Source organism: Melanerpes formicivorus, unplaced genomic scaffold (genome assembly GCF_026170545.1).
Source record: "Melanerpes formicivorus ecotype bairdi unplaced genomic scaffold, bMelFor1.0.p_v2 SCAF_67, whole genome shotgun sequence".
In the NCBI taxonomy this organism is placed as follows: domain Eukaryota; kingdom Metazoa; phylum Chordata; class Aves; order Piciformes; family Picidae; genus Melanerpes; species Melanerpes formicivorus.
In genome coordinates, this window is record NW_027142419.1 from 1,380,556 (window position 1) to 1,398,210 (window position 17,655).

Genomic DNA, 17,655 nt, shown 5'->3' on the forward strand with positions numbered 1-17,655 from the left:
ACACTCAGCAACAGGGAGCCAACACCCACCAGCAGGGATCCTCCACCTAACCATCAGGATCCATCACCCAACAATGGTGATTCACCATTCAGCAGCAGGGATCCACCACCCAACAATAGGGATCGACCACCCAGCAGCAGGGATCCTCCAGCCAACAATGCAGCTTCACCACTCAGCAGTAGGGATCCAGCACCCATCAGAAGGGATCTCCCACCCAGTAACGGGGATCCACCACCACCCAGCAGCAGGGATCCTCCTCTTAACAATGGGGATCCACCACCCAGCAACAGGGATCCCACACCCAACAATGGGGATCCCCCAGCCAGCAACAGGGATCCCCCAGCCAGCAACAGGGATCTACCACCCAATAATGGGGATCCACCACCACCCACCACCAGGGATCCTCCACTTAACATCCAGCAACAGGGATCTCCCAGCCAGCAACAGGGATCTACCACCCAGCAACAGGGATCCCACACCCACCAATGGGGATCCCCCAGCCAGCAGCAGGGAGGTGGTGAAGCGACAGGAGTGGGGAGGCAGGGGGAAGTTGGGGATGGAAGAGGGTTTGTCATGGTCTAGTCGGCCATGGGTGGGGATGAGGATGAGGATGGATGAGAATGGAGATGGGAATGAAGATAGGATGGGGATGGGTGGATGGGAATGAGGATGAAGATGCGTGAGGATGATGGGGAGGGAAAGGAATGAGGGTGGTCAAGCTGGATGAGGATGAAGATAGGGATGAGAAGGGAGCAATGAGGATGAAATGGGATTGATGGGGATCAGGATAAGGGGGAAGAAGAGGATGGGGATGAAGATAAGGATGGATGGATGGGTTTGGTTCAGAAGGTGGATGGGGGTGAGGATGAAAATGGGAATTGATGGGGATGAAGATGAACAGGGATAAGGATGTAGATGGGGATGAGAACAAGGATGATGATGAAAATGGGGATGGATGGAGATGAAGATGGAGATGAAGATGGAGATGAAGATGGAGATGATGAAGATGGGGACAGATAGAGATGACAATGTGAGATGGATAAGGAAGAGGACGAATAGGGATGAGGATGGGAGATGAAGCTGGGGATGGATGGGCAGTAGAACAGAGACAGTGATAGAGCTCAGTACAAAGATGGGGACAAGGATAAGGATGAGGATGAGAAAGAAGATGAAGACATCTGGGATGGTGCTAGGGAGGTCCAAGGCTGGCTGGGTCTGGCTGAGGGGCCAGTTGGGGTACTGGAGACAGAGCAGGGCTGGGGACCCCTCACCCTCCAGCGCCTCCTTGGCCTGAAGCTGGCTCTGGCCCTCAGCCTCCAGCTGCCGGTTGCGGGCATCGAGCTGGGCCACCTGCTGCTGCAGCTGGAAGATGCTGCCCTCCAGGCCCTCCTTCTCCGACCTGCAGGACACCACCGAGCACGCTGCCAACCCCGGGGGCTGCGGGGTGGGGACGACCTCCTCACGGCCCCAGCGGCACCCACCTGAGCGTGGCCACCTCCTGGGCCTGGTCCTGGCCGTGGCGCTGGGCGGCGGCGAGCTGGACGGCCAGGCTGGCACCTTCCCTGGCCAGCCCCTGGCGGGCACTGCTCAGCCGCTGCAGCTCCCCCCGCAGCCGCTCCTGCTCCGCCCGCGCCTGCTCCAGCGCCTCGCCCGCCGCGTCCTGCTCCTGCACCGCCTGCCGGCACCCAGCCGCCTGGCACCCGGCACCCCCAGCGACCCCCTGTGCCTGCCAGTCCTCCCAGCTCCCCAGTGCAGCCCTCAGCTCCCCTCCATGTGCTCCCCAGCACCCCCAGCTCCCCTGCATGTGCTCCCCATCCTCCCCAGCACCCTAGCACCTGCTCCCCATCCCCCCCAGCACCCCTGCACCTGCTCCCCAGCACCCCCAGCTCCCCATTGCAGCCCTCAGCTCCCCTCCATGTGCTCCCCATCCCCCCCAGCACCCCTGCACCTGCTCCCCATCCCCCCCAGTCTCCCCATGCAGCTTCCACAGTCCTTCCAGTTACCCTGTGGCCCCATCCCAGTTACCCTGTGGCCCCCTCCCAGTTATCCATGCCACTCTCCCCATCCATCCCAGCTGCCCTCTGCCCTTTCTCTGTTACACCTGGAACCCTCCCAATCCCTCCCAGTTACCTCACACCTGCACCCCACTCCTTCCTCTTGTCCCATGCCCCTTCCCAGTTACCCCACAGCCCCTTCCCCACTCCTCCCAGCTCTCCCATACCCTTTCCCAGTTACCCCATATTCCCTCCCCATCGTTCCCAGTTGCCACATGCTCCCTCTCAATTACACCTGACACCCTCCCAGTCCCCCCACGGCTCCCAGTGGCGCCCCCAGCCTCACCTGCCGCAGGTGCTGGCGCAGGCGCTGGTGCTGGCCGTGCAGCTCCCGCAGCTCTGCGCGCAGCCCCTGCCTGCCCTCCTCGGCCGCCCTGCGAGCCCTCTCCAGCCCCTGCAGCTCCGCAGCGCCGCGGCCGCGGCCCCGCTCCAGGCACGCCCGGAGCCGGCCCAGCTCCTGCAGCAGCTGCCGTGTGCGGCCGCGGCCGCGCTCCCGCTCCTCCTCCAGCCGCGCCAGGCTGCGGCTCAGCTCCGCCTTGTCCCGGGCCAGCCCTGCCGCCAGCTCGCTGGTCTTGGCCAGGGCGTCCCGCAGCCGACCCTCCTCGGCCGCCGCCGCCCTCTGCGCCGCCGCCAGCTCCCCGCAGCTCCCCTGCGCCTGCCGGGGGGATCGCAGCCCTGGGGCACCCTGCAGCGCCCGCTCAGCCTGCTGCTGAGGGGTTGCACCCGCTGCAGGGGCCACACCTGTTGCTTAGGGGATGCAGCTGCTGCTTGGGAGTTGCATCCACTGCAGGAGATGAGCCTGGTGCTTAGGGCTGCACTCACTGCAGGGGGATGCACCTGCTGCTGGAAGGCTGCACCTGATGCAGGGGCCACACTTGTTGCTTAGGGGATGCATCTGCTGCAGGGGTTGTATCTGCTGCCTAGGAGTTGCACCCACTGTATGGGATGAGCCTGGTGCTTAGGGGTTGCATCTTCTGCAGGGGGGATGCACCTGCTGCTGGAAGGCTGCACCTGATGCAGGGGCCACACTTGTTGCTTAGGAGTTGCACCCACTGCATGGGATGAGCCTGGTGCTTAGGGACTGCACTCACTGCAGGGGGATGCACCTGCTGCTGGAGCTATGCCTGTTGCTTAGGGGATGCACTTGCTGCTTAGGAGTTGCACCCACTGCATGGGATGAGCCTGGTGCTTAGGGACTGCACTCACTGCAGGGGGATGCACCTGCTGCTGGAGCTATGCCTGTTGCTTAGGGGATGCACTTGCTGCTTAGGAGTTGCACCCACTGCATGGGATGAGCCTGGTGCTTAGGGACTGCACTCACTGCAGGGGAATGCACCTGCTGCTGGAAGGCTGCACCTGATGCAGGGACCACACCTGTTGCTTAGGGGATGCTGCAGGGGTTCTATCTGCTTCTTGGGAGTTGCACCCACTGCATGGGGTGAGCCTGGTGTGTCAGAGTTGCACCACTGCATGGGGTGAGCTTGGTGTGTCGAGTTGCACCACTGCATGGGGTGAGCCTGGTGTGTCAGAGTTGCACCACTGCATGGGGTGAGCCTGGTGTGTCAGAGTTCCACCCACTGCATGGGGTGAGCCTGGTGTGTCAGAGTTGCACTACTGCATGTGGGGTGAGCCTGGTGTGTCAGAGTTGCACCACTGCATGCGGTGAGCCTGGTGTGTCAGAGTTGCACCACTGCATGGGGTGAGCCTGGTGTGTCAGAGTTGCACCACTGCATGGGGGGAGCCTGGTGTGTCAGAGTTGCACCCACTGCATGGGGTGAGCCTGGTGTGTCAGAGTTGCACCACTGCATGGGGTGAGCCTGGTGTGTCAGAGTTGCACCACTGCATGGGGTGAGCCTGGTGTGTCAGAGTTGCACCACTGCATGGAGTGAGCCTGGTGTGTCAGAGTTGCACCCACTGCATGGAGTGAGCCTGGTGTGTCAGAGTTGCACCACTGCATGGGGTGAGCCTGGTGTGTCAGAGTTGCACTACAGCATGGGGTGAGCCTGGTGTGTCAGAGTTGCACTACTGCATGGGGTGAGCCTGGTGTGTCAGAGTTGCACCCACTGCAGGAGCTGAGTGTTACTGAGGGGTTGCACCTGCTGCATGGGGATGCACCCACTGCTGGGGAGCTGCACTTGCTGCATGAGCTGTGCCTGTTGCTTAGGGGTTGCAGGCACTGACTGGGAGAGGTGACAGCCTCTGCAGAGGGGACAAAGCCTGATGCATGGGAGGGAGGCTGTACCCACTGCACTGGGGGTGCATCCACTGCGTAGGGGTGCAAGGGGGTTGGGAGTAGTCCTGGGGACCCACCTTTGCCAGCGCCTCAGCCAGAGCCTCCTGCTCCCCCCGAGCCACCTCGGCCTCCAGCGCCGCCCTGCTCAGCGCCTCCCGCGCCTCCAGCAGCTCCTGCTGCGCCGCAGCCCTCTGCGCCTCCAGCTCCTCCACCTGCTGCTGGCTGGGGCACCCAAGGCATGGGGGGGGTCAGCACCCACTCAAAGGGGCACCACAGCACCCCCTGTTTTGTGGCACCCACTTGGGAGGTGGCAGCACCCCCAGAAGTTTTGCACCCCACCTGCTCGGGGATCTTGCAGCACCCTCCTGGAGGGGCCAAGGTGGCAGCACCCACTGGGGAGGGGGTCCTGCAGCACCCACCTTACAGGGAGGCTTCAGGAGATCCATTTGGGTGGGGGGGGAAGTTGCAACACCCCAATTGGGAAGGGGGAGAGGTGGCAGCACTCACTGATGTTTTGCAGCACCCACTCGGTGGGAAGGTGCAGCACCCAGCTGAAGGGAGTGCAGCACCCAGCTGAAGGGGGTGCAGCACCCAGTTTAGGAGTGGGCAAGGTGGCAGCACCCAGTTTAGGAGTGGGCAAGGTGGCAGCACTTAGATTTGGGGGGCAGGTTGCAGGGGTCCCACCGGGATTTGGCAGCACCTAGTTGGGGAGGGGGATGCTGCAGCACCCACCATTGCTATGCAGCACCCACCACCACCATGCAGCACTCATTATCACCTTGCAGCACCCACCACCTCCATGCAGCACCCACCACCACCATGCAGCACCCACCACTGCCATGCAGCACCCACCACCACCATGCAGCATTCATTATCACCATGCAGCACTCACCACCTCCATGCAGCACCCACCACTGCCATGCAGCACCCACCACCTCCATGCAGCACCTACCACCACCATGCAGCACCCACCATTGCCATGCAGCACCCACCACCTCCATGCAGCACTCATTATCACCATGCAGCACCCACCACCTCCATGCAGCACCCATTATCACCATGCAGCACCCACCACCTCCATGCAGCACCCACCTGTGCTGCAGCTGCTGGCGGGTGGCCTCGGCGTTGCGGGCGGCCTCGGCGCAGGCATCCTCCAGCCCCTCGCCCTGGCGCTGCAGCTGTGCCCGCTCCTGCTGCAGGGCACCTGCACGCTGCTGCTCCGCTGCCAGCGCCGCCTCCGCCCGCAGCTGCTCCCTGCCGGACACAGGGACGGACACGGTGGGTGGACAGACAGATGGATGTGGATGGGTGGGTGGATGGGTAGGTGGGTGGAGGGAAGGATGGAGGGAAAGGATGGAGGGGAAGGATGGAGGAAAGGATGGAGGGGAAGGATGGAGGGGAAGGATGGAGGGAAGGATGGAGGGGAAGGATGGAGGAAAGGATGGAGGAAAGGATGGAGGAAAGGATGGAGGGAAGGATGGAGGGGAAGGATGGAGGAAAGGATGGAGGGGAAGGATGGAGGGGAAGGATGGAGGGGAAGGATGGAGGGGAAGGATGGAGGGAAAGGATGGAGGGAAAGGATGGAGGAAAAGGATGGAGGAAAGGATGGAGGAAAGGATGGAGGGGAAGGATGGAGGAAAGGATGGAGGAAAGGATGGAGGGGAAGGATGGAGGGGAAGGATGGAGGAAAAGGATGGAGGAAAGGATGGAGGAAAGGATGGAGGGGAAGGATGGAGGGAAGGATGGAGGGGAAGGATGGAGGAAAAGGATGGAGGAAAGGATGGAGGAAAGGATGGAGGAAAGGATGGAGGGGAAGGATGGAGGGAAGGATGGAGGGGAAGGATGGAGGGGAAGGATGGAGGGGAAGGATGGAGGGAAAGGATGGAGGAAAGGATGGAGGAAAGGATGGAGGGGAAGGATGGAGGGAAAGGATGGAGGAAAGGATGGAGGAAAGGATGGAGGAAAGGATGGAGGGGAAGGATGGAGGAAAGGATGGAGGGGAAGGATGGAGGAAAGGATGGAGGGAAAGGATGGAGGGAAGGATGGAGGAAAGGAGGGAGGGAAAGGAGGGAGGGAAAGGATGGAGGGAAAGGATGGAGGAAAGGATGGAGGAAAGGATGGAGGGGAAGGATGGAGGAAAGGATGGAGGGGAAGGATGGAGGGAAGGGATGGAGGGAAAGGATGGAGGAAAGGATGGAGGGGAAGGATGGAGGGAAAGGATGGAGGGAAGGATGGAGGGGAAGGATGGAGGGAAGGATGGAGGGGAAGGATGGAGGGGAAGGAAGGAAGAAAGGATGGAGGAAAGGATGGAGGAAAGGATGGAGGGGAAGGATGGAGGGAAGGATGGAGGGGAAGGATGGAGGGGAAGGATGGAGGGAAGGATGGAGGAAAAGGATGTTTATTGGGAACAGTCAGCATGGCTTTGCCAAGGGCAAATCCTGCCTGACCAACCTGGTGGCCTTCTATGAGCAGGTGACAAAATTAATAGATGAGGGGCGAGCAACTGATGTCGTTTACCTGGACCTGAGCAAAGCCTTCGACACTGTCCCACACCACATCCTGGTCTCCAAACTGGTGACACATGGGTTTGATGGGTGGACCACTAGATGGATAAGGAACTGGCTTGATGGCCGCACCCAAAGAGTGGCTGTCAATGGCTCCATGTCCCAGTGGAGGCCAGTGACAAGTGGAGTCCCTCAGGGATCAGTCCTGGGACCTATCTTATTCAACATCTTTGTGGGGGACATGGACAGTGGCATTGAGTGCACCCTCAGCAAGTTTGCTGATGACACCAAGCTGTGTGGTGCAGCAGACATGCTGGAGGGAAGGGAGGCCATCCAGAGGGACCTTGACAGGCTGGAGAGGTGGGCACAGGCCAACCTCATGAAGTTCAATAAGAGCAAGTGCAGGGTCCTGCATCTGGGTCGAGGCAATCCCAGGCACAAATACAGGCTAGGCAGTGACTGGCTGGAGGATAGCCCTGAGGAGAGAGCCTTGGGGGTGCTGGTGGACAAAAAGCTCAACATGAGCTCTCAGTGTGCACTTGCAGCCCGCAAAGCCAATCAGATCCTGGGCTGCATCAGGAGAAGTGTGGCTAGCAGGTCGAGGGAGGTGATCCTCCCCCTCTACTCAGCCCTGGTGAGACCCCACCTGGAGTACTGTGTCCAGTTCTGGAGCCCCTATTACAAGAGGGATGTGGAGGTGCTGGAACGTGTCCAGAGAAGGGCCACGAGGACGATCAGAGGGCTGGAGCTGCTCTCCTGTGAGGACAGACTGAAGGAGTTGGGGCTGTTCAGTCTGCAGAAGAGAAGGCTCCGAGGTGACCTAATTGTCGCCTTCCAGTATCTGAAGGAGGCTACAGGAAGGCTGGGGAAGGACTTCTCAGGATCTCAGGTAGTGATAGGACTAGGGGGAATGGAATGAAGCTGGAGGTGGGGAGATTCAGGCTGGATGTGAGGAGGAGGTTCTTCACCATGAGAGTGGTGAAACCCTGGAATGGGTTGTGCAGGGAGGTGGTCGAGGCCCCGTCCCTGGGGGTGTTTAAGAGCAGGCTGGATGAGGCTCTGTCCAGCCTGATCTAGTGTGGGGTGTCCCTGCCCATGGCAGGGGGGTTGGAACTAGATGATCCTTGTGGTCCCTTCCAACCCTGAATGAAACTATGAAACTATGAAACTATGAAACTATGAAAGGATGGAGGGAAAGGATGGAGGGGAAGGATGGAGGAAAGGATGGAGGGAAAGGATGGAGGAAAGGATGGAGGAAAGGATGGAGGAAAAGGGTGGAGGAAAAGGGTGGAGGGAAAGGATGAGGGAAGGATGGAGGGAAGGATGGAGGGAAGGATGGAGGGAAGGATGGAGGGAAGGATGGAGGGAAAGGATGGAGGGAAAGGATGGAGGGAAAGGATGGAGGGAAAGGATGGAGGGAAGGATGGAGGGAAGGATGGAGGGAAGGATGGAGGGAAAGGATGGAGGGAAGGATGGAGGGAAGGATGGAGGGAAAGGATGGAGGGAAGGATGGAGGGAAAGGATGGAGGGAAGGATGGAGGGAAGGATGGAGGGAAAGGATGGAGGGAAAGGATGGAGGAAAGGATGGAGGGAAGGATGGAGGGGAAGGATGGAGGGGAAGGATGGAGGGGAAGGATGGAGGGGAAGGATGGAGGGGAAGGATGGAGGGAAGGATGGAGGGAAAGGATGGAGGGAAAGGATGGAGGGAAAGGATGGAGGGAAGGATGGAGGGAAGGATGGAGGAAAGGATGGAGGGGAAGGATGGAGGAAAGGATGGAGGGAAGGATGGAGGGAAGGATGGAGGGAAGGATGGAGGAAAGGATGGAGGAAAGGATGGAGGAAAGGATGGAGGGAAGGATGGAGGGGAAGGATGGAGGGGAAGGATAGGGGGAAAGGATGGAGGGAAGGATGGAGGGAAAGGATGGAGGGAAAGGATGGAGGGGAAGGATGGAGGGAAGGATGGAGGGAAAGGATGGAGGGAAGGATGGAGGGAAGGATGGAGGGAAAGGATGGAGGAAAGGATGGAGGGGAAGGATGGAGGGGAAGGATAGGGGGAAAGGATGGAGGGAAGGATGGAGGGAAAGGATGGAGGGAAAGGATGGAGGGAAAGGAGGGACAGAGTGGCCAGGATACAGGGAATTGGATGTGCAGGGATACAGAGGTATGGACAGACAGACAGGTCAGGATGCAGAGGGACAGATGGGGAGGCAAAGATGGGGAGGGAAAGATGGACACAAGGATGAGCACAGACAGACAGGGGGATGCAGGGGCAGCCCCTCAGGGACAGACAGAGCTGAGGACAGACAGGAGGACAGGCACCGGGTACCTGCGCAGGCCCTCAGCCTCCACCCGCAGCTGAGCCACCTCGCACAGGGCCTCATCCTGCGCCCGCCGGCAGCCTTCGGCCTCGGCGCTGAGCTCCTGCAGCCTCCGCTCCAGGGTCCCCAGCTGCTGCTTGCTCTCCCCAAGCTCCCGCTGGAGGCCCTCGGCCAGCTCCCGGCTGGCATCTGCCTGGCTCCAGGCATCCTGGGTGAGGTACGAGGTGGGATCAGCCTTCATCATCATCATCATCATCACAGTCTCACAGTACACGAGGGAGTGGAAAGGGCCTCCAGAGATCAGCCAGTCCAAGCCCCCTGCCAGAGCAGGGTCACCCAGAGCAGCTCACACAGGAGTGCATCCAGGAGGGGGTTGAAAGGCTCCAGAGCAGGAGACTCCACAACCCCCCTGGGCAGCCTGCTCCAGGGCTCTGGGACCCTCACTGGAAAGAAGTTCCTCCTCATGGTGAGCTGACATCTTCTATGTTCAAGTTTGACCCTGGTGTTCCTTAGCTGATTGCTGTGCACCACCCAAAAGAGCTTGGCCCCCTCCTCTTGGCACCCACCCCTCAGATATCGATAAGCCATTGATCAGATCCCTCTCAGCCTTCTCCTCTCCAGACTCAACAGCCCCAGGGCTCTCAGTCTCTCCTCACAGGGCAGATGCTCAAGTCCCCAAGTCATCCTCATGGACTCTCTCCAGCAGGTCTCTGCCTCTCTTGAACTGGGGAGCACAGAGCTGGACACAGGATTGCAGCTGTGGTCTCAGCAGGGCAGAGTAGAGAGGTACAAGAACCTCCCCAGCCCTGCTGGCCACACTCCTCTTGCTGCACCCCAGGCCTCCATTGCCTCTCTCGGCCCCCAGGGCACATTGCTGTCCCAGGCAGACCTTGCTGCCCACCAGCACCCCAAGGTCTTTCTCCATGGAGCTGCTCTCCAGCAGGGCAGCCTCTAACCTGCCCTGGTGCCTGCTGTTGTTCCTCCCCAGATGCAGGACCCTGCACTGGTCCTTACTGAACTCCATGAGGTTTGCCTGCAGCCAACTCTCAGCCTGTCCAGGCCATGTTGGATGGCAGCACAGCCTGAGGGGTGTCAGCCACCCCCCAGTTTGGGATCATCAATAAACCTACTGAAGGTGCTCCCAATCCTCTCAGCCAGGTCATTGATAAAGATAATGAACAAAACTGGCCCCAGTGCTGATTCCTGGAGAACTGGGGAGTGTGGCCAGCAGATCCAGGGAGGTTCTCCCCCCACCTCTACTCTGCCCTGCTGAAGCCACAGCTGGAATGTTGCAGCCAGCTCTGGGCTCCCCAGCTCAGGAGGGACAGGGAGCTGCTGGAGAGAGTCCAAGGGAGGCTACAAGGATGCTGAAGGGACTGCAGCACTGCCTGGGGAGGAGAGGCTGAGAGCCCTGGGGGTGCTTAGTCTGGAGAGGAGAAGACTGAGAGGGGATTTGATCAGTGTCTATCAATAGCTGAGGGCTGGGAGTCAGGAAGGAGGGGACAGGGCCAGGCTCTGCTCAGTTGCTCCTTGTGACAGGACAAGGGGCAGTGGATGCAAACTCCAGCACAGGAGGTTCCACCTCACTATGAGGAGGAACTTCTGCACTGTGAGGATCCCAGAGGCCTGGAACAGGCTGCCCAGAGAGGTTGTGGAGTCTCCTTCCCTGGAGCATTCCCAGCCCCATCTGGATGTGTTCCTGTGTGACCTGTGCTGGGTTCTCTGCTCCTGCTCTGGCAGGGGGTTGGACTCGAGGATCTCTGGAGGTCCCTTCCAGCCCCTAGCACCCTGTGAACACCACTGGCCACAGGCCTCCAAGCTGACTCTGTGCCACTGCTGATAACCCTCTGAGCTCTCCTGTGGAGCCACCCTGCAACCCACCCGGGGTGCAGCACCTCCCCCTGCAGCCCCCTGCCGCTCACCTGCAGCTGGAGGCGGCAGCGGCGCAGGGCAGCGTGGATGGCAGCGATGCTGTGCTGAGGGGATGGGGGGGGGACACGGAGGGGACCCTGAGGGAGGGTGCTCAGGGTCCTCAGCCAGCACTGCCTGCGAGGGGACAGGGAGAGACCCTCGGTCACTGAGGTGAGAGTTTGGGTCTGCAGGGGGGAACCTGCGGCATGGGGAGGGGCTGGGGACACCGGGGAGGGGCTGGGGACACTGGGCAGAGGTTGGGACACCGGGGAGGGAATGGGGACACCAGGGAGGGGATAGGGAGAATGGGGAGGGGATGGGGACACTGGGCAGAGGTTGGGGACACCAGGGAGGGGATGGGGACACTGGGCAGAGGTTGGGGACACTGGGCAGAGGTTGGGGACACCAGGGAGGGGATGGGGACACTGGGCAGAGGTTGGGGACACTGGGCAGAGGTTGGGGACACCAGGGAGGGGATGGGGACACCAGGGAGGGGATGGGGACACCGGGGAGGGGATGGGGACAACAGGCAGGGGCTGGGGACACCGGGGAGGGGCTGGGGACACCGGGGAGGGCATGGGGACACCAGGGAGGGAATGGGGACAATGGGGAGGGGCTGGGGACACTGGGCAGAGGTTGGGGACACTGGGGAGGGGCTGGGGACACCGGGGAGGGGCTGGGGACACTGGGCAGAGGTTGGGGACACCGGGGAGGGGATGGGGACACCATGGGAGGGATGGGGGCACTGGGCAGAGGCTGGGGACACCGGGGAGGGGATGGGGACACCATGGGAGGGATGGGGGCACTGGGCAGAGGTTGGGGACACCGGGGAGCCCCCAGCACCTGGGTGATGTCCTGCAGCGTCTGACGCAGCAGCTCCAGCTCCGAGCGCAGAGCCTTCACCTCAGCCGGTGCTGGGTCCTGGGCACGTGAGGCCTCCTGCAAACCAAGCCCAGGGCAGCGCTGGGCACGGCTGGGGCATGCTGGGCATCGTGCCCTGATGTGCATCACAGCCTGGCACGCAGCATGCAGCACAGCCTGTCCTTGCATCACACCTTGGCATGCACCATGCAACGCAGCCTGGTGCTTACTGCAGCCTGGCATGACCCAGGCACTGTGCAGCATGCATCACGCCCTGGCATGCAGCATGCATCACACCCTGGCATGCAGCTTGCATGGCAGCTTGGTACACATCGTGCTCTGGTGTGCAGGGTGCATCGCAGTGTGGCATGCAGCATGCCCTCACACACACCAGGGGCTGTGGCTCGGCATACCTTGTGCCCTGGTGTGCATTGTGCCCTGGCATGCAGCATATGTGGCACACTGGCCTGCAGCATGCCCCTAAAGGCTTGATGCATTGTGGCTTGGTGCTGTTTGGCATGCAGCACACCTCAATGTGCATTCAGCATTGTTACATGAGAGGCACCATGCCCTAATGTGCATTGCAGCTTGGCATGCATCCTGCCCTGGCATGCCCTGTGTGGTGTAGCTGGACATGCATCCTGCCCTGGCATGCAGTGTGTTGCAACTTGGCATGCATGGCATGCTGCCCTGCCATGAAGCATGTATTGCAGCTCAGCATGCATTGTGCCCTGGCATGCAGGCTGTGTTGCAGCTTGGCATGCCCCCTGCCCTGCTGTGGCTCCTGAGCTGCATGCAGCTCACCATGCTTTGTGCCCCAGCATGCCCAACCTCAGCACCCACTGCCCCCCAGCCCTCACCAGCTGCTGCAGCTGCAGCCTCAGCGTCTCCACCGTCCGCTCCTTCTCCTCATCCTCACCCCGCAGCCGCTCCAGGGCCACCACCAGCTCTGCCAACCTGCAGCAAGACACCAGGCAGCAGCAGGGCCCCTGTGACCCTCTGGGATCTCTGAGACCTTCATCAAAGATCTGGGCAAGGGCCCCCTCGGTCACTCTGCAGATGACACCAAGCTGGGAGGGACTCTTGACCTGCTGGAGCCTTGCAGTCTCTGCAGAGGGCCCTGGCCAGGCTGGATCCATGAGCCAAGGCCAGTGGGATGAGGTTCAACAAGGGCAAGGGCTGGGTCCTGCTCCTGGGTCACAACAACCCCATGAAGGCTCCAGGCTGGGGGCAGAGGGGCTGGAAACTGCCCAGCAGAGAAAGACCCTGAGGGTGCTGGGTGGCAGCAGCTGAAGATGAGCCCAGGGGGTGCCCAGGTGGCCAAGAAGGTCCCCAGCAGCCTGGCCTGGATCAGCAATGGTGTGGGCAGCAGGAGCAGGGCAGGGACTGTGCCCCTGGGCAGGGCAGTGGAGAGGCCACACCTTGAGTGCTGGGTTCAGTTTTGGACCCTTCACTCCAAGAGGGACATTGAGGGCTGGAGCAGGTCCAGGGAAGGATCTGGAGAATAGGTTTGGTGAAGAGCAGCTGAGGGACCTGGGGGTTGTGGAGCCTGGAGAAAAGGAGGCTGAGGGGAGACCCTCTGAGTATCTCCAACTCCCTGAAAGGAGGTTGGAGCCAGGTGGGGGTTGGTCCCAGGACAAGAGGAAATGTCCTCAAGTTGCCCCAGGGGAGGTTTAGGTTGGCCCTGAGGAACAATTTCTTCCCCTTGAGGGCTGTCCAGGCCTGGCCCAGGCTGCCCAGGGCAGTGGTGCAGTCCCCAGCCCTGGAGGGCTTTCATCCCTGGAGATGTGGCACTGAGGGCCATGGTTTGGTGGTGCCCTGAGCAGGGCTGGCCTCAGGGTTGGACTTGGATGGCCTTAAAGGTCTTTCCCAGGCGGAACAACTCCCTCCCCCCGGCGCAGAGCAGCTCCCTCCCCCCGGCACCTGGCTCCAAGGGCAGCTTTCTCCCGGTCAGCATCCTGCGCCCTCTCCTCCAGCTGTGCCAGCCGCAGCTTCTGCTGCTCCCGAGCGGCCCCTGCCTGGCTCTCCGCCAGCCGCAGGTTGGCAGCCAGGTGCAGGCAGGCGGCGTGGGCAGCCCTGCCGGCCCGCGACGCCTCGTGGCTCAGCTCCGACAGGTCCCTGCCACCGGCACGCACAGGGTCGTAGCATCATCATAGAATCATCACAGTATCAGTCAGGGTTAGAAGGGACCACAAGGATCAGCCAGTTCCAGCCCCCCTGCCATGGGCAGGGACACCCCACACTACAGCAGCCTGGCCAGAGCCTCATCCAGCCTGGCTGCAAACACCTCCAGGGCTGGGGCCTCAACCACCTCCCTGCACAACCCAGTCCAGGGCTTCACCACTCTCATGGGGAAGAACTTCCTCCTCACCTCCAGTCTCAATCTCCCCACCTCCAGCTTCATTCCATTCCCCCTAGTCCTATCACTCCCTGAGATCCTGAGCAGTCCCTCCCCAGCCTTCCTGGAGCCCCCTTCAGATCCTGGAAGGCCACAATGAGGTCACCTCGGAGCCTTCTCCTCTCCAGACCGCACAGCCCCAACTCCTTCAGTCTGTCCTCATAGGAGAGGTGCTCCAACCCTCTGCTCACCCTCCTGGCCCTTCTAAGGATGGGACCCAGCTGGCCCCGAGCGCCTGCTGGGCTGTGAGGCGCTCTGGGACCCCCTCCCCGGGACCCTGCTGACCTCTCGGTGCTGGCTTTCACCTCGCCGAAGTGCCGCCTGAAGGCCACCACCTGCCGCCAGAGCGTCAGCAGCCGGCTGTGCTCGTTGCTGAAGTAGGTGTTGAAGGACTGCAAGGGACAGAGCTGTGCTGGTCCTGCCCAGCTGCCTCCCCTGGCAGCACTTCCAGCTGCCCATGCCCCTCATCCCTCTACCTGTGCTCCCCGTGCAACATCCTCACGCCTGCACCCAGCGCACCCAACCTCCTCCACAGCCAGCAGCCTCCCACCCCAGCTCCCCTCCACCCTGGACAGAGAGGGACAGGGGGCAGACAGCTTCCTGCCCTGCATCACCCTCCCACCATGTGCTGCAGCCCCTGCACCCCCAAATTCTTCTCCATGCAACACCTCTTGTGGTCTTGCATCCCCCACAGTGGTCCTGCATCTCTCCCAGTGGTCCTGCACCCCCCACAGCGGTCCTGCACCCCCCACAGCGGTCCTGCACCCCCCACAGTGGTCCTGCATCCCCCACAGTGGTCTTGCATCTCTCCCAGTGGTCCTGCATCCCCCACAGTGGTCCTGCACCCCCCACAGTGGTCCTGCACCCCCCACAGTGGTCCTGCATCCCCCACAGCGGTCCTGCACCCCCCACAGTTGTCCTGCATCCCCCACAGTTGTCCTGCATCCCCCACAGTGGTCCTGCATCTCTCCCAGTGGTCCTGCATCCCCCACAGCGGTCCTGCATCCCCCACAGTGGTCCTGCATCTCTCCCAGTGGTCCTGCATCCCCCACAGCGGTCCTGCATCCCCCACAGTGGTCCTGCACCCCCCACAGTGGTCCTGCACCCCCCACAGTGGTCCTGCATCCCCCACAGTGGTCCTGCACCCCCCACAGTGGTCTCACCACCCCTTTCCTTGTTGCATCCCCACATCCCCCTGCCTCACATTGCTCTCCCATCACATGCCACCTGCCCTGTTCCCCTAAATTCTTCCCCATGCAACATCTCCCACGGTCCTTCACCCCTCCCAGGGGTCCTCCAATCCTCCCTGTGCCTCATCCCCACACCCACCTGCCCTGCATTGCCCTCCCACCATGTACCACATCCTCTGCACTCCCAAATTCTTCCCCATGCAATATCTCCCATGGTCTCACACACATCCCAGTGGTTCTCCCTATCTCCCAGTGCCACATCCCCACATCCCCTTGCCTCACATCGCTCTCCCAACCCATTCTGCAGCCCTTGCACCCCCAAATTCTCCACACAACACCCTCCATGGCCTCACATCCCTCTCAGTGGTCTCTCATCCTTCCCTCCATCCTCACCTCCTTTTCCATGCCACATCTCCCCATCCTTCTACCCTGCATCATCCTCCCACCATGTGCTGTACCCCCTGCACCCCCAAATTCTTCTCCATGTAGCATCCTCCATGGTTCCACATCCTTGACAGTGCTCCTCCAGCCCTCCTGGTGGTCCTTTGTCCCTTTCAGTGCTGCATTCCCACTTGCCCCTGCCTTGGATCATCACATGCCACGTTCCCTGCACCCCCAGATTTCGCTCTATGCAACATGAGCCATTGGCACAGGCTGCCCAGGGAGGTGGTGGAGTCCCCATCCCTGGAGGTGTTCAAGAAACCTGTGGCCATGGCACCTGGGGACAGGGTTTGATGGCCATGGAGGTGCTGGGTGGATGGTTGGCCTCAATGATCTGCTAGAGAGCAGCCCTGTGGAAAAGGACTTTGGAGTACTGGTGGGCAACGAGTTCTGCATGGGATAGCAATGTGCCCTGGTGGCCAAGAAGGCCAATGGGATCCTGGGCTGCACCCAGAGGAGTGTAGCCAGCAGAGCCAGGGAGGTTCTCCTCCCCCTCTGCTCTGCCCTGCTGAGGCCACAGTTGTAATATTGCAGCCAGCTCTGGGCTGCCCAGTTCAGGAGGGACAGGGATCTGCTGGAGTGAGTCCAAGGGAGGCTCCAAGGATGCTGAAGGGACTGCAGCACTGCCTGGGGAGGAGAGGCTGAGAGCCCTGGGGGTGGTTAGTTTGGAGAGGAGAAGGCTGAGAGGGGATTTAATAAATGTTTCTAACTATTTGAGGGCTGGGGGTCAGGAGGGAGGGGACAGGGACAGGCTCTGCTCAGCTGCACCCTGGGACAGGCCAAGGGGCAGTGGATATAAACTCCAGCACAGGAGGTTCCACCTCACCAGGAGGAGGAACTTCTGCACTGTGAGGGTCCCAGAGCCCTGGAGCAGGCTGCCCAGAGAGGTTGTGGAGTCTCCTCCTCTGGAGCCTTCCCAGCCCCATCTGGATGTGTTCCTGTGTGACCTGTGCTGGGTTCTCTGCTCCTGCTCTGGCAGGGGGTTGGACTGGATGACCTCCGGAGGTCCCTTCCAGCCCCTGACACTCTGTGATCTTAGAGAGCTCTTCCATCCCAATCCATTCTATGACTCTATCTCCCACGGCCCCACAGCCTTGCCAGTGGCCCCACAGCCTTCACATTCCTCTCCCCACTGCCATCTCTCCACCTGCCCAGGCTCCCTCCAGACCTCCTCCTCACGCCTCCATTCCACTTCTCTCTGCTGCAGCTCGTCCCGGGCCCGCGCCCAGTCGGCGGTCAGCTTGCGAATGTCCTCGCTCAGCGCCGCGTTGGCCACGTTGGCTTGCTCCAGCTGCTCCCTCAGCATCGAGTTCACCTGCACCAGGCTGCTGCTCCTGGCGTGGGGGCAAGGCTGGCTCACACATGGTGGAAGGGAGATGGGGGGGGGGGGGGTCCCACAGTTGGGGAAGCTCCTGAGTCACCTCTGCTGCTCCTCCTCCAGCCGGATCAGTGCGTTCTCCAGCTCGTTGCTGCCCTCCTCGTCTGGCTGCGAGATGCTCACATCCAGCTGGCCCTGTGGGGACAGCAGCCCCCTTGCTGTCACCTCAGTTTGGGGGAGGTTACAGAGCAGCAGACCCCCCCCCAAAAACCCATCCCTCACCGTCAGCCTCTCCTGCTCCAGCTCCGTCTCCTTCTCCAGCAGCTGCTGCTCCACCTCGCCGCATTTCTTCTTGTACTGCAACACCTGGCCGGGGGGAATGGGGGTGGGTGACACCAGGAGGGGGTGGCCCTCCAAACGTCCCCAC

At 61.3% G+C, this 17,655-nt stretch overlaps 1 protein-coding gene across 1 annotated transcript in view; it reads right to left on the minus strand.

The window, feature by feature from the left end:
• CROCC (ciliary rootlet coiled-coil, rootletin) overlaps positions 1-17,655 on the minus strand; it is a 58,911-nt gene that overhangs the window by 29,690 nt on the left and 11,566 nt on the right. The window contains 15 exon segments of the mRNA XM_068162718.1: positions 1,272-1,399; positions 1,482-1,675; positions 2,341-2,709; positions 4,365-4,509; positions 5,380-5,541; positions 9,118-9,317; positions 11,032-11,103; positions 11,105-11,155; positions 11,864-11,959; positions 12,742-12,838; positions 13,805-13,999; positions 14,565-14,671; positions 17,079-17,244; positions 17,332-17,423; positions 17,511-17,594. Of these exon segments, the coding sequence (XP_068018819.1) occupies positions 1,272-1,399; positions 1,482-1,675; positions 2,341-2,709; positions 4,365-4,509; positions 5,380-5,541; positions 9,118-9,317; positions 11,032-11,103; positions 11,105-11,155; positions 11,864-11,959; positions 12,742-12,838; positions 13,805-13,999; positions 14,565-14,671; positions 17,079-17,244; positions 17,332-17,423; positions 17,511-17,594 (2,158 nt within the window).